Source organism: Channa argus, chromosome 6, assembly GCF_033026475.1.
Source record: "Channa argus isolate prfri chromosome 6, Channa argus male v1.0, whole genome shotgun sequence".
Lineage (NCBI taxonomy): Eukaryota > Metazoa > Chordata > Actinopteri > Anabantiformes > Channidae > Channa > Channa argus.
In genome coordinates, this window is record NC_090202.1 from 29,272,364 (window position 1) to 29,290,260 (window position 17,897).

Genomic DNA, 17,897 nt, shown 5'->3' on the forward strand with positions numbered 1-17,897 from the left:
CCGAAGTAGACCCTTTAAAGTATTTCCCACTGATCCCCCCCCCCACACACACACCGCTTGATGACGTCACAAGCCAGCGTCCCTCGGTGGGGAGCGGGGTAGCGACAGACGAAGACCGGATTCGCCACGGGAGGAGACACTTTGTCCGTCATGAGGTGAGTTTGGGTCGGAGCGGCTCTGCACCAACGTTTGTTTTATGTTCCGATGATTTGAATCTGTTATTGATCAGCGTCGGGGATGATCAATAAATCACGTCTGAGAGAGACTTCAGCGGAGACTGAATCAGTACTGCTGATACAGAAAACTGCTAGTTGGAGTTTGTGTTGAGCTGTGAAAGGTTAATGGTTGTGAGGTGGTTTAGGGGGTTTAATATTCGAATCCCCCACAGTACTTTGTGATGTAATCAGACTTTTATATGAAGTTGTAAAAATATCATGAACTTTGAAAGAAACTGAGAGATGACGTCATAGTTTAGTTTCTGATGCAGCAACAAGACGGAGTACAAGTAGACAGTGAGAGGCACTTTTGAATCACAGGAACAAAAACTTTGTGTTGAAAAGTAAATGTATATAAACATTTAAACAAAGTTTGTGTCATTGTTTCAGTGATTCAGTAACAGCTTCAGTACCTGTTTAATGTTTTCTGCTTAAATGTTATCTGATCTTCAGCAAAGTCACAATATTTATAAACAGTCACGATCGTTCATGTCTTTATTGACACTCAATAAACAAAGTGATAGTGGAAAAGGTGATGACAACAGTCACCTGCAGTCAGGTGTCAGTAAACTTGGAGTCCAATGAATTCACTGAAGTTAACTTCTCTGTTTATGAATCAACCAAACCCAAAACATCAAATGTTGGAAATGATGTCCATGAAAGGTCACCATGGAGGAGGACATTACGCTCCAAAGACAACAGTGCAGCACGTCAAAAGTTTCCCAAAGTCCACTCTGACCCTCTGAGGACATAGGAAGGAAGAACTCACAGTATATGGTGTAAAAACAGAACAATGTGACAATGAAAACATTATCCTGACAGTGAAGTACAGTGGACGGAGCATCATGGCTTTGGACTTTTCTGCCTCTGGACCCGGACCATTTATCATTTTTTAGGGAAAACAAATTCCTAAGTTTATCAAGGTTTCCTATACGATAATGTCAGGGTGTCTGTCTGCAAGCTGAAGCTCAGAAGAAACTGGGGACTCCTCAAAAAAATGTAGCAGGTGAATGACTCTAAACACTGGAGTAAATTTACCACAGAATGACTTCAGAGACACAATATCCACCTTTTGAAGTGGACCAATCAGAGCGTAGACCTGAACCCAAAAGAGATGCTGGGGAATGACCAAAAGAGACACACCACACCACACCAGGCATCCTAAGAATCTGACTGATCTGAAGGAGTTCTGTGAGGAAGAATGGTCCAAATTTCCACCTGAATACTGTCCACAGCTACAACAAGTGTTTGTTTGAGGTTACTGCTGCCAAAGGTTCAACCAGTTATTAAAACACTGTTACCATCACATTTTCTTCCGTCACTTGTTTGTTTAATGGTTTAATGTGGTGAATAAAGACATGAAAGATCATGACTGTCTTTTATCAGCTAATAAATATTGTATTTGTTGATGTTTGTGACTTTAGTGAAAACTATCGTGAAGTTGAGGAATTGTCACTATGAAAAAATGTCTCTGCTTTGTCCATGTCTCAGACTCTTCCTGTTCCTGCTCCTTGTCCCCTTGCTGGTACACTCTCAGCTGGTGTCTCTTACGGGAATGTTCGGTAGCCTGACATCTCCAAACTTCCCCGAACCTTACCCCGGAGAGACGGCGCTGTGCTGGAATGTCAGCGTTCCTGATGGCTTCCACATCAAACTCTACTTTAGTCACTTTGACCTGGAGCCGTCCTACCTTTGTGAGTACGACTACGTTAAGGTGAGAAACCAGAGCATAATGGAAAGTTATTACTCTCTGTGTTCATCATCAGTTGTCAGTTCAACTTCAAGGCCAAAAGTAGCAGTACTTCAATGGGACAGTGATTTCTCTGAGTGTATTTAAAAACAACATGTGTGTAACATGAAATCGAGTCCAGATATGTTCCACATGACCTCTCATCAGGTTTTGATAGTTTAATTTTCTAAATTTAGATTTGTTTTCTGTGTAGTTTCAGTTTAATTTATACTTAATGTACTGATTTCTGTTTACTCTTATAGTAAAGGATGAAAGATAACGGTTTTTCTAACATTTCTGAATGATGAAACATGCATCACAGACCATGATAGGTTTTAACTCGACATTAGAAGAATAGACTGATTGAGAGCAGCTCCTGGACAGACTGATCTTTGTCTTCATGTTTCCTTCAGAAGAAACTATGGAGAGGAAGTTCAAACATTTCCCCCGGTGATGTCAGTCGTACAGAAATTATGTTTGCGTTAGTTTATGATCTTTACCGATCCTCACGGCATAGACTTTCGTACTTACGTACTATTTTCTTAAAGATAGTAAAGTTAACTGCACAAACGTAAGACATGTCCACACACATTAGTATTCAGACAATGTCACTGGGCATAATAGTTGTTGACAACAGGCAGCTGTAGTAACAAAGAGACCAGATGATGTGCCGAGTCTGCTGAGGACCCTGAATGCACCATATTTACAGAACCTGTGGACATTCACATGAAGTGGGGCATTATTCAGACACTTTGTCCAACAGTGTTTGAGAGGAATGTTCTGCAGTAGAACTGGTTCTAAAGCAGTTCTGTTAAATGTCTCCACGGACATGTCTCATAAACTGTTGATGATGTGACTCAAAACATGGATCTTAATTATTTCTGTCCATCATTGTCTGGTTGTTCTCTGTCCTGTCTCCTGTGTCCTGGTCCAGTGTGTGGTCCATGTAAACATCAGTGATAGCAGAGGCTGTGAACTCTCAGTGTAAACTCTGATTATGTGTCAGCCTCATTAATCAGCAAACATCTCTTCTGCTGCTTCAGCCCTGTGACCTAAGATTGTCTCTGTCCAAAGAGCTTTAATTGGGACATGAGATGATTTATGGTTGATTTAATGTTTGGTTTTTATGCATCAGGGGAGTTGATCTGTGGAGGGGGGGTACAAATTTAACCAGTAGCATATTATTTGCTGAGTGAAGAGGTTCTAAGTAATAACCAGGCATAAAAACAGGCCCGTTAGTGGTTTCTCTGAGGAGAAAAGACTATAATTCAGGTGATTGAGAATAAAGTCTATTTAAGTTTTTATTAAATGTTATCTGAGGATTTACAAAGCATCACTGACTCTATTTAAAGCTCCATTCACTGATCATTCACTGACACATCCTCCAGAACCTGATTGTCTGTTTGTAAAAACTTTGTTCATGTTCTTGTTGTGCGTTGGCCATTTACTGAGGTTTTGTTTGTTGGTAGTACTTGCTCCTGGTGATCCTCCTCAGAAATTAAAAAATACTGTTTGCGGTTTCTAAAGCTGTTATTAGAGTGCAGTGAAAAACATGACTCAGTGTCCAATACAACATAGAAGAAAAATGAAACAAATAATAATGTTAAAGAAACACACAAAAAGCAATGTGGACACTATCATCAGAACCAAAAAAAGATTTATTTAAACCGACAGTTATAAGATGATAATATTGGCATGAAACAATGAAATAAAAGTAAACTGCAGTGTAAAAATTGCCCATCACATTGGCAGGTATAGAAACATGGACTGGACCTGGTTTGCTTAATTAACTGGGGATGAAATTATCTGATCTTTGTGGAATCTGAATTTTGGAGCTGTGATTCAGACCTGTTCTGTCCTTTCCCAAAGAGCACTGTGTTACTGTTGTGTTACATTGTATGTTGAACACGCTCATGCACATATGTGCACACATGCAGCTGTAGAATCAGTTACACACTCAGGTCAACTCTTGTGTCTTTGTCTCAGGGAAAAGGAGCTGCTGACAATGCATGAATTGTTGTTGTTGTGCTCTGACATGTGTTGCAGGTGGAGGTGGAGGGGGAGGTTCTTGCCTTGTTCTGTGGGAAGGAGGACACAGACACGGAGGCTGTCCCTGCACAGCAGGTCATCACCTCCCCCAGAAACTCCCTCAGTGTCCTGTTCTCCTCCGACTTCTCCAACGAGGAGAGGTTTTCTGGCTTCATGGCTCATTACACCACTGTTGGTAAGGACCCACATAGATTCTGAACATATTCTGAGCTTCATGTCTTTGACCCAGAACTTCACACATCCCTGTAAGCATAAAATGTAACTAGCACATGCCTCCTTGTTGATGATTGGCTCTTTGGTTAAGACAGCACTACCCAAACACACACATAATCAGAAAACCAGCATCTCCAACAGACTAAGACTCAGCACAGCAGCCTCCACTTTGATTCTGCATACTGCTCTTCAACTGCGATTGATGGCCAACTGCTGCATCGGTTCACATCACTTTTGTCTGAACCAACAAGTGGCACCCGTATGCATCACAAAGACTTTAAGAGCATGTGTCACTGCAAGATAAAGAAAAAGAGGAAGAGATTGAAATATCCACCTTTTGAAGCTTAAGCTTAAGTGAACAAAGCTTAAGGTTAACTTACTGTTTTCACCACAGCCTGGTCTTAACTGAGGATGTCTATTATAAGAAGTTACAGTTTGGACATTACAGTCCCTCTGACTGATGGACAAACTAGTGCTAATGTTGTGGGAAAAACACTATGCTTACTGAAGCCTGACTGTGGCCTTGATCAGAGACACATTCGATCAATAAAACTGATACAGTCACACAATCTGTGATGGTCTGTGAGACAGTATAACAGCAGGAGGTAGGAAGACCTGCTGTAAAATAAAATTCCAGTATCCTTTCCTCAAATCTTCACCAAGCTCCTCACATCCAGTCATACCAATTCTCCCTGTTGCTCACACTCAGACCAGGCGACTGTATCAGTGTCCCTTGTCCTCAGGAAACAGCATCACATCCACAGTTTGCACACTTAAGTCATGGGCTCATTCCTGGGGGGTTCATCCTTCATCAGTGACTAGCAGACATCACCATCTTGAGACAGGGCCATGATTTAAACTTCATTATTTAGTTTACTCCCAGTGCCGTCCCTCTGGATCCCAGGTCTTCCACCTTTTTGCCTCTCTGTATGTCACTAATGTGCACATCTCTACAAAAATAAGCTGTTTATTAATCATTGTCATATAATCATTCAGAGGGAGAAAACATCAGTCGTGCCTCTTATGTCTCCAGATGTGGACGAGTGCAGCGAGCGCAGTGATGAAGATCTGCTCTGTGATCATTTCTGCCACAACTACATTGGTGGATACTACTGCTCCTGTCGCTATGGATACCTGCTACACACCAACAACCGCACCTGTACGGGTAAGTCTGCTCCTTGTAAAACGACCTGAACCTGTGTCTGGTCTCAGACTTAGTTTGAAAGATCAGGACCTCTTTGAAGTTCGAAAAAACAGTGGAATGTTTGTTTTAATTTTAGTGATTACAGCTCACAAACATCCAAATGCCATTGTCACAACCTGGCTCAACAGTATGCGACAAAGAAGGAAGGCCACACAAGGTTCTCAAGTAACACAACATATTTTAATTGAGTACTTAAAGATTTGAGTCATGTTTGTGAGCGAATCAGTGTTGTATGCAATGTTGGATGGAAAGTGTAAAAGACGTGTAGACAAAACAAAAGAGAACTCAGCAAGCCGGCCCAGGAAGAGACTGAGCCGATTTTTAAGGCCTCCTTTGTAGGAACCTCAACCCAATTGACACAGTTGTACAGCATGCCTAAATCTCAGCTCCACCCACTGGCTTCCTTGAAAACAAGGAAAAACAGAGCCAACCACACATAGACAAAGACAGAACCCACACATGGCTTAGGCCATCACACCAGTATCGCAAATATTAGAATCTTCTTCTTCTTTTCCTTTGGGCTGTTCCCTTTCAGGGGTCGCCACAGTGAATCATGTGCCTCCATCTAACCCTGTCCTTTGCATCCTCTTCTCTCACACCAACTAACTCCATGTCCTCTCTCACTACATCCATAAATCTCCTCTTTGGTTTTCCTTTAGACCTCCTGCCTGGCAGCTCCAACCTCAGCATCCTTCTATCGATATATTCACAGTTTCTCCTCTGAACATGTCCAAACCACCTCAATCTGGACTATCTGACTTTATCACCCAAACATCTAACATGAGCTGTCCCTCTAAAGTACTCATTACTGATCCTGTCCATCCTCATCAGTCCCAAAGAGAACCTCAACATCTTAAGCTTTCCTACCTCCAGCTCTGCCTCCTGTCTTTTCTTCAGTGTCACTGTCTCTAAGCCGAACAACATCGCTGGTCTCACCACCGTCTTGAACACCTTTCCTTTCCTGATACTCTATCACACATCGCACCTGACAGTTTTCTCCACCCGTTCCAACCTGCCTCCACTCGCCTCTTCACTTCGTTTCCACACTCTCCGTTGCGTTGAACCGTTGACCCTAAGTCCTGCACCTTCTTCACCTCTGCTGCCTGTAACCTCACCGTTCCACCTGGGTCCCTCTCATTCACACATGTATTCTGTCTTACTGCGGCTAAGCTTCAGTCCCCTGTTTTCCAGAGCAGATCTCCACCTCTCTAGATTTTCCTCCACCTGCTCCCTGCTCTCACTACAAATCACAATGTCATCTGCAAACATCATAGTCCACGGAGATTCCTGTCTAACCTCATCTGTCAGCCTGTCCATCACCAGAGCAAACAAGAAGGGGCTCAGAGCCGATCCTTGATGCAGACCCACCTTCAACTTGAACTCCTCTGTCACACCTACAGCACACTTCACCACGGTCTTAAAGCTCTCATACATGTCCTGCATAGCTCTAACATACCACTCAGCTTTATTCCTCTGTAGTTGCCACAGCTCTGCACATCTCCCTTGTTCTTAAAAATTGGCACCAGTACACTTCTCCTCCAGTCCTCAGGCATCCTCTCACTCTTCAAGATCTTGTTAAACAAACTAGTCTGAAACTCTACTGCCACTTCTCCGAGACACTTCCATACCTTCACAGGTATGTCATCAGGACCAACTGCCTTTCCACTCTTCATCCTCTTCAACGTCCTCCTCACTTCACTCTTAATAATCTTTGCTACTTCCTGCTCCACACCAGTCACCTCTTCTACTCTTCGTTCCCTTTCAATTTCCTCATTCATCAACTCTTCTCCTCCATCCTTTCTCCTTCCATCTTCCCATCACACTCCTGGCACCTGTCAATACATTTCCATCCTTATCTTTAATCATCCTAACCTGCTGCACATCCTTCCCATCTCTATCGCTTTGTCTGGCCAACCTGTACAAATCCATCTCTCCCTCTTTAGTGTCCAACTTAGCATACAAGTCCTCATATGCTCTTTGTTTGGCCTTTGCCACCTCTACCTTCACCTTACGCTGTGTCTCCCAGTACTCCTGTCCACTCTCTTCATTTCTCTAAGTGTCCCACTTCTTCTTAGCTTACCTCTTTTTCTGTATACACTCCTGAACTTCCTCGTTCCACCACCAAGTCTTCTTGTCCACTTTCCTCTTTCCAGATGACACACCAAGTACCCTCCTACCTGTCTCCCTGATCATATTGGCTGTAGTGGTCAAGTCATCTGGAAGCACCTCCAAACCACCCAGAGTCTCTCTCAGCTCCTCCCTGAAAACTACACGACATTCTTCCTTTTTCAAAATCCACCACTTTGTCCTCTGCTCTGCCTTTATCCTCGTCATCTTCCTGACCACCAGTGTCACAAATATTAGAATATAATAGAATATTACACACATTAGACCACTGACCAACGGTCCAGTTCTTTGTTTCCCTAGGACTAGTTCCTGCAGACTGTGTGTGGTGGCTCTCGATACACTGAATACAGAACATGAGAATTTCCTTTTTTCTTTAATTAAATTACAAACTTCTTCATGTTTTTTTTAAGATGCGTGAATGGGGGTAAATTGAAAATGTGTCGCTGCTGTTCACAGATGGTCCTGTTGTTCAAAAGTATTTTAAAACCCAGTCTAAAAAGGGCCAAATACCTTCTCATATTTACTGACCCTAAATACATATATGTGATCTTTGACCAGGGGCACATACTGAGTACTGATTTTCTGTCGTTTAAATCATAGTAATCCTGTGATATTTTGTCTTCGCCTTGTTCTGTGGTCAAACATTTTTGCATCATTGAGGCTGTAAGAAGAGACGTCTCTGGACAGAATCATTAACACAGGATTCAGTGTGTCTGTTAGGACACAGGGTCAAACATGCAGAACATGTAAACAGCTCCTATCAGCCACTCAGAGATTAAAGTCCACACACTGTGTTTGGTTTTAGGCTCCAGTGAGTGTAGGTCAATGTAACATCCTCTCAAAAGATTTGACATGTCTGTGTGTTTTCAGTGGATTGCAGCAATGGTGTGTTCAGGGAACGCTCCGGTGTTCTGAACAGTGTAGATTTTCCAGCTCCGTACCCAAAGAGCTCTGAGTGTTTGTATCGTATCGAGGTGGAGCTGGGCTTCAGGCTCAGTCTCAAGTTTGACCCAACCTTCGACATAGAGGACCACCCCGACATCAGCTGTCCATACGACTATGTCAAGGTGAGAACAACCTACACCTGTACAAACACTAGCACAGACATAAAACAGGCGTAAAACCTGTTCCCCTGTCAGATCACAGCCGGCAGCAATATGTTTGGTCCGTTCTGTGGAGATCAGTCTCCAGGAGTCATTGAGACGGACAGCAACGTCCTCACCATTGTCTTCCACAGTGACGATTCTGGGGAAAACCTCGGCTGGAGACTCACCTACACCTCGATAGGTTTATATACGTTAAACCCTGTGATACCACATTTACATTTTGTGAATACTCCTACAACCATGTGGCTTAAAAGAAACATTTTCATTCAGTGCTTTTATTTTGCCCTGACAGGAAGTCAGTGTTCAGTGCCTGAAATTCCACCCCATGCCCTGATGAATCCACTCCAATCAGAATACTCCTTCAAAGACCACATCCTGTTCACGTGTGAGCCTGGTTACCGGCTCCTGAAGGTAGGACCTGAGCTCAGGGACCATTTACAGGGACAGTTCCTCTGGATTCTAGTGGTTTGTTGTGTAGACGGAGAAACGTCACAGAGGACCTCCTCAGCTCTACTGATGCTGCTGTGCTGGAGTGGGTCTAATATCCAATTGTTTATAAAGGTGTTTTTTGTAAAGGCGGTACTACCGTCTTCTGCTGTTATCACTGCAGTAAGAGCTGTAACTGTATTTTCTACTGCTGTTACTGCTGCTGGGCCTTAGCGGCACTGATCCACCGTGTGACCTCAGCTCACTGGGTTACAGTCAGCGTCTCAGGTTCTCTATCAAACAGGTCCTGAATCAGAGTCCAGTCCAGTGAGGACGCTTCCTGTCCTGTTTGCTGTGTTTCAGGATGGAGAGTATCTGGATCACTACCAGGTGGACTGTAGATCTGATGGATCATGGAGCAGCAGTCCTCCTCAGTGTCAATGTGAGCCAACTCCCCTTCTGTTTTTTCTGTCACTGTGACGTCTGACCTCTGAAGGTAGGTAGGTCAGATACTGGTTTTATCCACGTGATCTGTTGGGTCACTTTCTCCTGTAATTAACAGGTAGAATCAAACAGATTAAAATCATTTGTGACTGGAAACGAACCCCAGAACATAGACAGAATCAAACGCACCTTGAACTTAATAAAGACGTTAAAATAAAGTAAAGTCAGTTCTACAGATTTAAATAAAGTAAGTGGTGGTCAAACCACAATGAAGAATCATCCATTAAAATAAATGTTTATACAACATGCATATAGTACAGGGGTTATAGAACATGCAGATTGACCAAATCAGCTCTTAATTATATTAATATTAATAAATTGAATGTTGTGTGTGGGTGTGTGTACTCGTACTTGATTTTAAAGTAGTTCATGTATTTTTGGCAGTACAATGGTTCAGTTCAAACAACACTTTTGACATCTGGTGCTTGAATGAGACTCAGACCCAACTTGGAGTCCTGTCCTCTGTCCACAAGAAGTCCAGTCCAGCTGTCATGGTCGGCTGGTTCTGGGACACAAACACAGGTTTACGCTTGGTAAGGGATGACTTTAAATCACCCTTCAATTTCTAATATGCAATCATATTTTGCTTATTAAAATCATCGATATTTGAACACTTTAGCTTTAACAGTAAGTGACTTAAAATAAAAGAATGAAGACACTCGGTCCACTCAGACCATCTGGTCGTGTAAACAGTAAAATGAGAAATGAAAACTGTCTGAGTGAAGTCAGAATTCAGTTTTTATCTGGGAGTTCAGACTCCATGGCACTCTGGGTCAGTATCAGCACCTGATCAGTTGTTTGTTTTTTTATTAATACATTTAAATGCATAGGAAGATGCGGAAGTTTTTTGAATATTGGGAGTAAGTTTGCTGAGCATGCAGAGTTTGGTAGCTCGTTCCACCATCGTGGGATCATTGTGGTGAAGTTTTGCTTAGTGTCTTCTGTGCGGTGCTGGGACCACCAGACGTCGTTCGTTGGCAGACCACAGTGGGCGGGAAGGATTGTAGACTTGAATGAGTGAGTTTAGGTAAGCAGGAGCTGTTGATGTGATCACCCTGTAAGCTTTGAACCTGATGCACGCAGCTACAGGAAGCCAGTGCAGAGATCTAAATAGTGGTGTGACATGAGTCCTTTTTGGCTGATTGAAAATGAGGCGAGCTGCTGCGTTTTGGATCATCTGCAAGGGTATGATTGTGGATACCGGTAACCCCATTAACAAAGCGTTGCAGTAGTACTGGAGGCCAGACTTCTGCCATCTAGACTAACGATATTTCTGAGATTTTTGGGCCCAAATACAATGACTCCAGTTTGGTCTGAGTTTAGAAGTAAATAATTGTGGGACATCCAGGCCTTTATGTCTTGTAGGCATGAAGTTTGATTAACTGATTATTTTCATCTGGTTCCATAGGTAAATATAGCTGGGTATCATCAACATAGCAATGGAAATTTATGGAGTGTTTTCTAATAATGTTTTGTAAATGAGACATAAATAAAGTAAAAAGTATTGGTCCTAACAGAGAGCCTTGTGGAACTCCATAGCTAAGCTTTGTGTGCATTGAGGATTCATCATTAACATGAACAAATTGAAATCTATCAGATAGATAAGACTTAAACCAACCTAGTGCAGTTCCTTTAATCCAAATTTCATGTTCCAGTCTCTTTCCAGTCTCTTAATATGTTGTGATCATTGGTATCGAATGCAGCACTAAGATCTAACAGAACAAGTATAGAGACTAGTCCATTATCTGAGGCCAAGAAAAGATCGTGGATGACTTTTACCAGTGCTGTTTCTGTACTATGATGAACTCTAAATCCTGACTGAAAGTCTTCATAACAATTATTGCTGTAAAGGTGGTCACATAATTGCTTTGCAGCTACTTTTTGAAGGATTTTAGAAATAAAGGGGAGATTAGATATTGGTCTCTAATTGGCTATTCTGACTCAGGACAAATTTTGGCTGTGTCTCTCTCATTCCCTGTATATTGTTTACACAGCAGAAGCTGATTTGACCTTTTGGACACTTACTGACTATTGTCACGTTACATCATCACAGGCAGCTTAATCAGGGAGCATTGCATTGTGGGATTGTTAGTAAAAAAGTTGTTTAAATTCCATGTACACTACTTTTAGTGTTGCATTGTGGGATGGTTTGTGCACTATATGGTGAACAGATTTACACACTCAACATTTGGACACTATGTACTATGTAGTGAGTTGCAAGTGATTTCAGACACAGACTATGACACGAGACAGGCGTCATTTCAGAAGACAGACCTAAATTGTGTTGTCTTCTGTTGCTCGGACATGTTTGTTGAGACTGGTTTAGTTTTTATGTCCATCTTACTCCACATCATCTTCCTCCTATCTGTTCTCACTGAAAACTGACTGTTCTGTCTTCTCGCTGGCACAGTGGTGGATTGTGGCAGCCCAAAGGCGGTCTCCATGGCTGACGTGGTGTTTGGTAACCATGATAACAGCACACTGTTAGGATCAACTGTTCACTATGTCTGTAGGGACAAACTTGTCCAACTACACCATAACATCAGTAAGTTTCATTAAAACCTGTTTTCTTGGACTTTGGACTTTTTTCTAAATTTCTTTTTGTTTCTGTAAAATTTTTTTGGAAATTGTTGACATTTTTAACAATCTGGGATGTGTTTTAAAAAGTGGGGATGTTTTGGAAATTTTTTTCTAGTTGTAGTTATTTCACTTCAGTAACAGAACATTTTGCTTGAAATTAATGGAAAACATTTAACGTCAAATAACTCATAAATAAGGATTTTCATATAAATTCCGATTAACATGTGACTTCTGTCAGAATGACTTTATCGTTGTTTGGATGTGATGCATGGGGGGGGGGGGGGGGGGGTCATCACCAGCATCGGGTACAGTTTTGTTTGTGTTTAGGTTCATACAGCTGTGGTCAGAACGGACAATGGATCAATTCAGGAGGAGGAACTGAACTGCCGAGCTGTGGGTCAGGTACAGAATCTCATTCACACTTTTTGTACCACCTACAGAAATTATTCAGTATCTAAACTTTAATTTACCTTAAACGTGATCAGGCCATTAACAATTAAAAAACCTGAAAAAAACAAAAGCTGTGTCTGGCTCATTTTTTTTTTGCAGCTACTAAACTTTTCTCAACAACTCACCAGACTTTGAAACACTTTCTCTTTAACTGAAAAAATCTGGTCCCCCTCCACCTCTGACTTTGTATACATTGTCTCCTGACTGTCCCCTCTAGCCTGCGGTCGGCCCTCCCGTACTCTTCCACTTCAGGTGAAGCGGATCGTGGGGGGTCGCAGTGCTGAGCCCGGCCTGTTCCCCTGGCAGGTCCTGCTCAGTGTTGAGGACATGTCCCGAGTCCCAGAGGGCCGCTGGTTTGGTTCCGGGGCCCTGCTGTCAGACTCCTGGGTCCTCACAGCAGCCCATGTCCTAAGGTCCCAGAGGAGGGACCCCAGCGTTGTCCCGGTGGCCACCGAACACATCAAGGTCTGAGTCTTAATAAACAAATGTGTCACTGTGGGACTGAACAGTGGACTTTTTATTTAAACATTTCACTTCACTTTAGTTGTTTCCAGGGACACGTCTCCAACATCTGGTCTTTGTGAGACACAGATTCAGCGATGGAAGCTGCCCCCACCTTTGTTATCTGTATCAGCTGAAATGACGCTGCAGCTTCCAGAGGACGAGAGACCTGAGAATATGGACACATATCCTAGGTGATATCGATTTTCAATTAATCAGAACAATTAACCAGTCTGTGCCTCTTTCAGGTCTTCCTGGGTCTCCTCAATGCCCGGGACAAACGTCTGTCTATGAGCCGCTCAGTGGACCATATCTTCCTCCATCCAGACTTCCAACCCAGCAACTACAACAACGACATAGCCCTGCTGAAGCTGAGGGATCAGGTGGAGTTTAACAACGTCATTCGTCCAGTGTGTCTCCCACTGCCTCACAACCAGGTGGGACAAGTACTGCTGTTACTGCTAATACTACACAACATCCTCTGAACTTGTAATACATGACAGATACTGTAGGAATTAGTCTTTTCCAAAGAAAAGTGGGAAAACTGCGGACACACAGGGGAAAAGGACATTGTGAGGACAGCTTGGATAATTCATTCTTTTGTACAGTCAAAACACAAAGGACAATAAAGACACATCATCCCCATAGAAATGTCCTATTGGACTGACAACACGTTGACCTTTGAATTCTCACTTTTTCAGGATGACCCCCCCTCACCTGTTCCCAACTCTCTGGGTATAATTGCTGGCTGGGGAATCTCCCACCCTAATGCTTCCTTCCCCTCACGGGGGGCCCCACCCACGCTACCCTCAGAGCCTGGGGGGACCTCAGATCTACTGCAGTACGTAAAGCTGCCAGTGGTCCCTCAGGATGAGTGCCAGGCGAGCTATGCCTCACGCTCCGTCAGCTACAACATAACCGAAAACATGTTCTGTGCTGGTTTCTTCGAGGGGGGAAGGGACACTTGCCTGGGGGACAGTGGGGGGGCCTTCATCATGGAGGAGCATATCAGCCAGAGGTGGGTGGTGTTTGGGCTGGTGTCATGGGGGGGGCCGGAGGAGTGTGGGAGTCAGAGGGTGTACGGGGTCTACACCCGCGTGGCTAATTATGTGGAGTGGATCCAGAAGCACCTACAGACGGCCCCCTGGGGGTGACACAACCATCACCCTAAGACTGAATGAGGATTGTCTAACATTACCCCCCCATTTCCCTTACAGCCCCCAACCCCAGCAAAACAGAGCCAACAGCTGCAGAGAATGACTGTGATCATGTCCATCCTCCCAGCTGTTGTCCAAAAGCTATAGAAGATACATCAGCCAGATACAGCACTGCGCAAGAGGACATGCTCCATTATTCCCACATACACTGAGCCCCCAGAGCCAAGTACAGAGGTGAAGTAAACATAAGTTTGAGATCTCTGCAGGAATCTTAGTAATTCACAGCTATTTTTTTAGAAAGACAAAGCTGTGCCTCAGTAGAGCACAGTGTGTAATTGTTGTGTGGAAAGTGAAGCTCTGCAGCACAGATGAACAATCTATGTTGCATCTGGTTTACTGTTGGTTTCAGTCTCTTTGTCTCCCAAAGTCTAATTGTTCTGCAGCTGCTCATGTTTAGACAGTTTACATGTGACTTTTTTCTTTACTTCATAAAGACATTTCAGTTGTTGAAAGTTTTTACTGGCGATGCCTTCAACTCCAGCAGCAAAGAAAAAGTTTTCATCTTCCTATTCTCTATTTGTCAAAAAAGCGTAGATCTCATCATTTTCTCATCCCGGTAAATGATCTGTACTTATAAAGTTTTCCTACGTTATCAGTAGATAAAGTGCTTAACGCCACTTCTCATTAACTCACACACACACATACCGATGGGGGAGCTCCAATGCATCTGGTCTGAATTTACCGGGAGCAACAAAGTAAGGATTTAGTGTTCAGTGAATATTGGACAGGAGGAGCTGGGAATTGAATCACCAACCCATTATTTAATGCTCATTAATCTGGTACAAATGTATCTTAATCTGAAATAGTTTATTTATCAGGGAGATGCAAGCTTTGCACCTTTTTGACTACACTGCGTAATCATTTCTGTTTCTTTTCATGATGAAGGAACATTTTTACCATGTGAATATAGCAGAGCTGTGGGTTCATTTGATTGATCACGTCACAGCTAAAACACAGAACACTAAAGGGTCTGAACCAGAATGACTGCTGTGATCAGTCTGTTATCAGACCTGCTCAAACAAACTGAACCAGGTTCTGTTTTCATCTGCCTCTTAAGAACGTGTCCCTGAAAGTCAATTTTTGACTAAAAGCACTCAGACCAGAGTAGGACGTGAGTCTTTAGTGGTTTGTATGTTTTCTGATGGAGCAGCTGTATCCTGCATCCTCTATTAAGTGTTAGAAATGTCTTGTGTCTTTGTCTGAACACTGTCCCCTTACAGCTCCTAACCAGTGAGGACCCCCTCTCAGCTCTGCTACATGTTGGTGCACACAGGAGAAGTGTCCTCACTCTGAACTCTGATAAACTGACCCTGTTTCCGACCCTAAAACTAAAAACATTTTTACAGTTAGTTGTTGCCCACAGATTTGGATTCGACCCAATAGAACAGATTTTAGAAAGTCCTGTGGACAGTGTATTAAACAATCAGCTGTTATTCTGTTTTTAATGGACGTGCATTCAAATGTGCTGTATCCTCTTTCCACTGATGTGTATTATAAAGTCTTTGACATCGTTAAGACACTTTATTATCGCTGAATGAATGTAAAGAACTGAAATAAACACATTCTGTAAAGAAATGTGACATTTTCTGCTTCATGTGGCTGTGATAAAGACCAAAAATACTCAGTTCATGAAGTACAGCAGGTACAGAGAAGTAAATATAAAGTAAATAAACAATTGCTGCAGCTGGAAACATGACCAACAATGATTCTACATTTGGCACTAACTCCAAACCTGAAATTGGCTGGTGAAAACTGGTCTGGTTTCCCTCATCTGGAACCAAACATGAGCCAACAGCAAGTCATTTCACAGATCTCATGTTGGCCGATCAACGCAGCCTCGTCATGGGTAACCATGAACTAACGAGTTTCCCATGATCCACTGCATGCTAAATGTAAAATGATGACCCCCTGTGGTATTGAGTCAGTGCACTATGAACCCTCCATCCCAGCCTACATTATCACTCAGCTCCTGGTACCATTCAGATCTGGTCTCTCCATGGTGTCTCTGATCCAGGTCAGAAAGTTCCCCAGTCTGGTGTATACTCCATACTTCCCCGTGGTGGCACATTGCTCCCCCCAGCTGACAACTCCTGTCAAAAACCAGGTCCCTCTGTAGTTGACCACGAACGGTCCCCCGCTGTCTCCACTGCAGGCATCCTTACTGGCCTCCTGATAGCCTGCACAGAACATGTTGTCTGTGATCACCTGCATGGGGGGAGGGAGAACACAGACTGCACTATCATGTTAATGCAGAATTTGTAATTAACTAGTTTTTGATGCTGGAGTGTGTACTCATAATGCAGTAAATCATCAGAGTAATTCTTCTGCCACTGAGTTAAATATATGACATATTCTACATATCGTACTGCAGTAACAAGTACAGCTTTTTCTTGAGAAGAAATCTGGAGTAAGTAAAGTAGTTAAGTAAATATATTTAGTACACGTGCCCCCACTCCCTGGCCTTGCAAGTGCTTTTAGGTACAGTGATCACCTGTTCAGTGGATCTGGTGCAGACATTGTGGCTAACTACTGGCAGCGTCACCTTCCTCAGGAAGCGAGAGGACCTGCCCAGGTACTTCGTGACCCCCCAGCCTGTCACCACCCCCCGGTTATCATCCTGGACACAGACATAGACAGTCAGAGCAAAAGGTTTGTTTAGGTTTAAAATGGTTGGATGTTTAAACAAAGTCACCTTCAGCAGGTATTTTGACAGGTGGGCATCAGGCAGACAGGCGGGGACCGCGGTGGGACGCCTGTGGACGGGCTGGGTTAAGTAGATCAGAGCAATGTCGCTGTCAAAGGTGAAGGAGTGAAAGTGAGGATGGGTGAACACCTTCTGAACCTTTATCAGCTGCTCACCTGGATCAGGACGCTGCTTGTCCAGGTCGCCTACAGAAAGACATTATTCAGGTTTACCTCACATGTGTCTGTCCTCTGACAGACACTGACATCTGTTCTTACACTTTGGACTTTAGCAAGAGGTGCAGGCTGACAGATAGAAGTAAAAGTACTCAGTTTTATTGACGATGTTTCAACTTCTATAGTCCTGTTAGCTGTAGCTAAGTTGTCTATGAACCACCGGGTCAGTGGTTCGATCTCCCCTTCCGGCTACTTGTCAGAGTGTGCTTTGGGCAATACACTGAACCCCAAGTTGCTCCCGGTGGGTCAAGTGAGCACCTTGCATGGCAGCCACCGCCATCATTGTGTAGGTGTATGAATGGGTGAATGGGAATCAACATTGTAAAAGCGCTATATAAGTGGCCATTTACCATTTACTGTTAGCGTGTTATTCAGTGTGGACAGATTATCCAGTCACCTCAATTGTGTTACGTTACCTTTGTACAAATCAGTGCTGTCAAGCTGATTATGAGGACAAAGATGCTGACTAAGTGAAAAGGTGGACAAATGACATTTCGATGTTTGATCTGGGATCTGTAGACTTTTTTGAAAGACTTCCTCTTTGAAGTTGAATGATTCTCTTAAACCAAATGTACTGAACTAACCAGCCAGAGCTGCTCAAAAGCCAAAAGCAACAGACCAAACAGAGCACATGAAAGCAGCTTAGGAGCCTAGCAG

At 43.2% G+C, this 17,897-nt stretch overlaps 2 protein-coding genes and 1 long non-coding RNA gene across 10 annotated transcripts in view; 1 reads left to right on the top strand and 2 right to left on the bottom strand.

Moving 5' to 3' along the window:
- masp1 (MBL associated serine protease 1) lies at positions 1-15,896 on the top strand. 4 transcript variants are annotated; one of them, XM_067506211.1, is made up of 13 exons: positions 1-155; positions 1,707-1,929; positions 3,991-4,168; positions 5,240-5,371; positions 8,408-8,604; positions 8,677-8,824; positions 8,936-9,054; positions 9,433-9,511; positions 11,984-12,118; positions 12,481-12,555; positions 12,821-13,068; positions 13,353-13,541; positions 13,806-15,896. In XM_067506211.1, the coding sequence occupies exons 1-13, from the start codon at positions 151-153 to the stop codon at positions 14,256-14,258; spliced, it is 2,181 nt and encodes a 726-aa protein (XP_067362312.1). In that variant the 5' UTR covers positions 1-150; the 3' UTR covers positions 14,259-15,896. The 4 variants fall into 4 exon arrangements, with proteins under 4 accessions (XP_067362312.1, XP_067362311.1, XP_067362313.1 ...); XM_067506210.1 differs by having other exon boundaries at positions 8,677-9,054; XM_067506212.1 differs by having other exon boundaries at positions 8,677-9,054; positions 14,322-15,896.
- On the bottom strand, positions 9,481-12,869 carry LOC137128378 (uncharacterized). The gene is made up of 3 exons (XR_010914553.1): positions 12,729-12,869; positions 9,925-10,078; positions 9,481-9,618 (listed from the first exon to the last, which is right to left on the bottom strand). It is a non-coding gene; the product is annotated as an uncharacterized lncRNA (long non-coding RNA).
- The window catches only part of LOC137128357 (coagulation factor IX), a 12,400-nt gene continuing 10,325 nt past the window's right edge, over positions 15,823-17,897 (bottom strand). For 2 of the 5 annotated variants that reach the window (XM_067506231.1, XM_067506230.1), the window contains 3 exons: positions 17,014-17,210; positions 16,813-16,938; positions 15,823-16,526 (listed from right to left, as the gene is read on the bottom strand). In XM_067506231.1, the coding sequence (XP_067362332.1) occupies positions 16,284-16,526; positions 16,813-16,938; positions 17,014-17,210 (566 nt within the window). In that variant the 3' untranslated portion in view covers positions 15,823-16,283. Of the gene's footprint in view, positions 16,558-16,812; positions 16,939-17,013; positions 17,211-17,897 lie in introns of all 5 variants that reach the window. The other 3 variants (XM_067506232.1, XM_067506233.1, XM_067506234.1) reach the window with 3 other exon arrangements.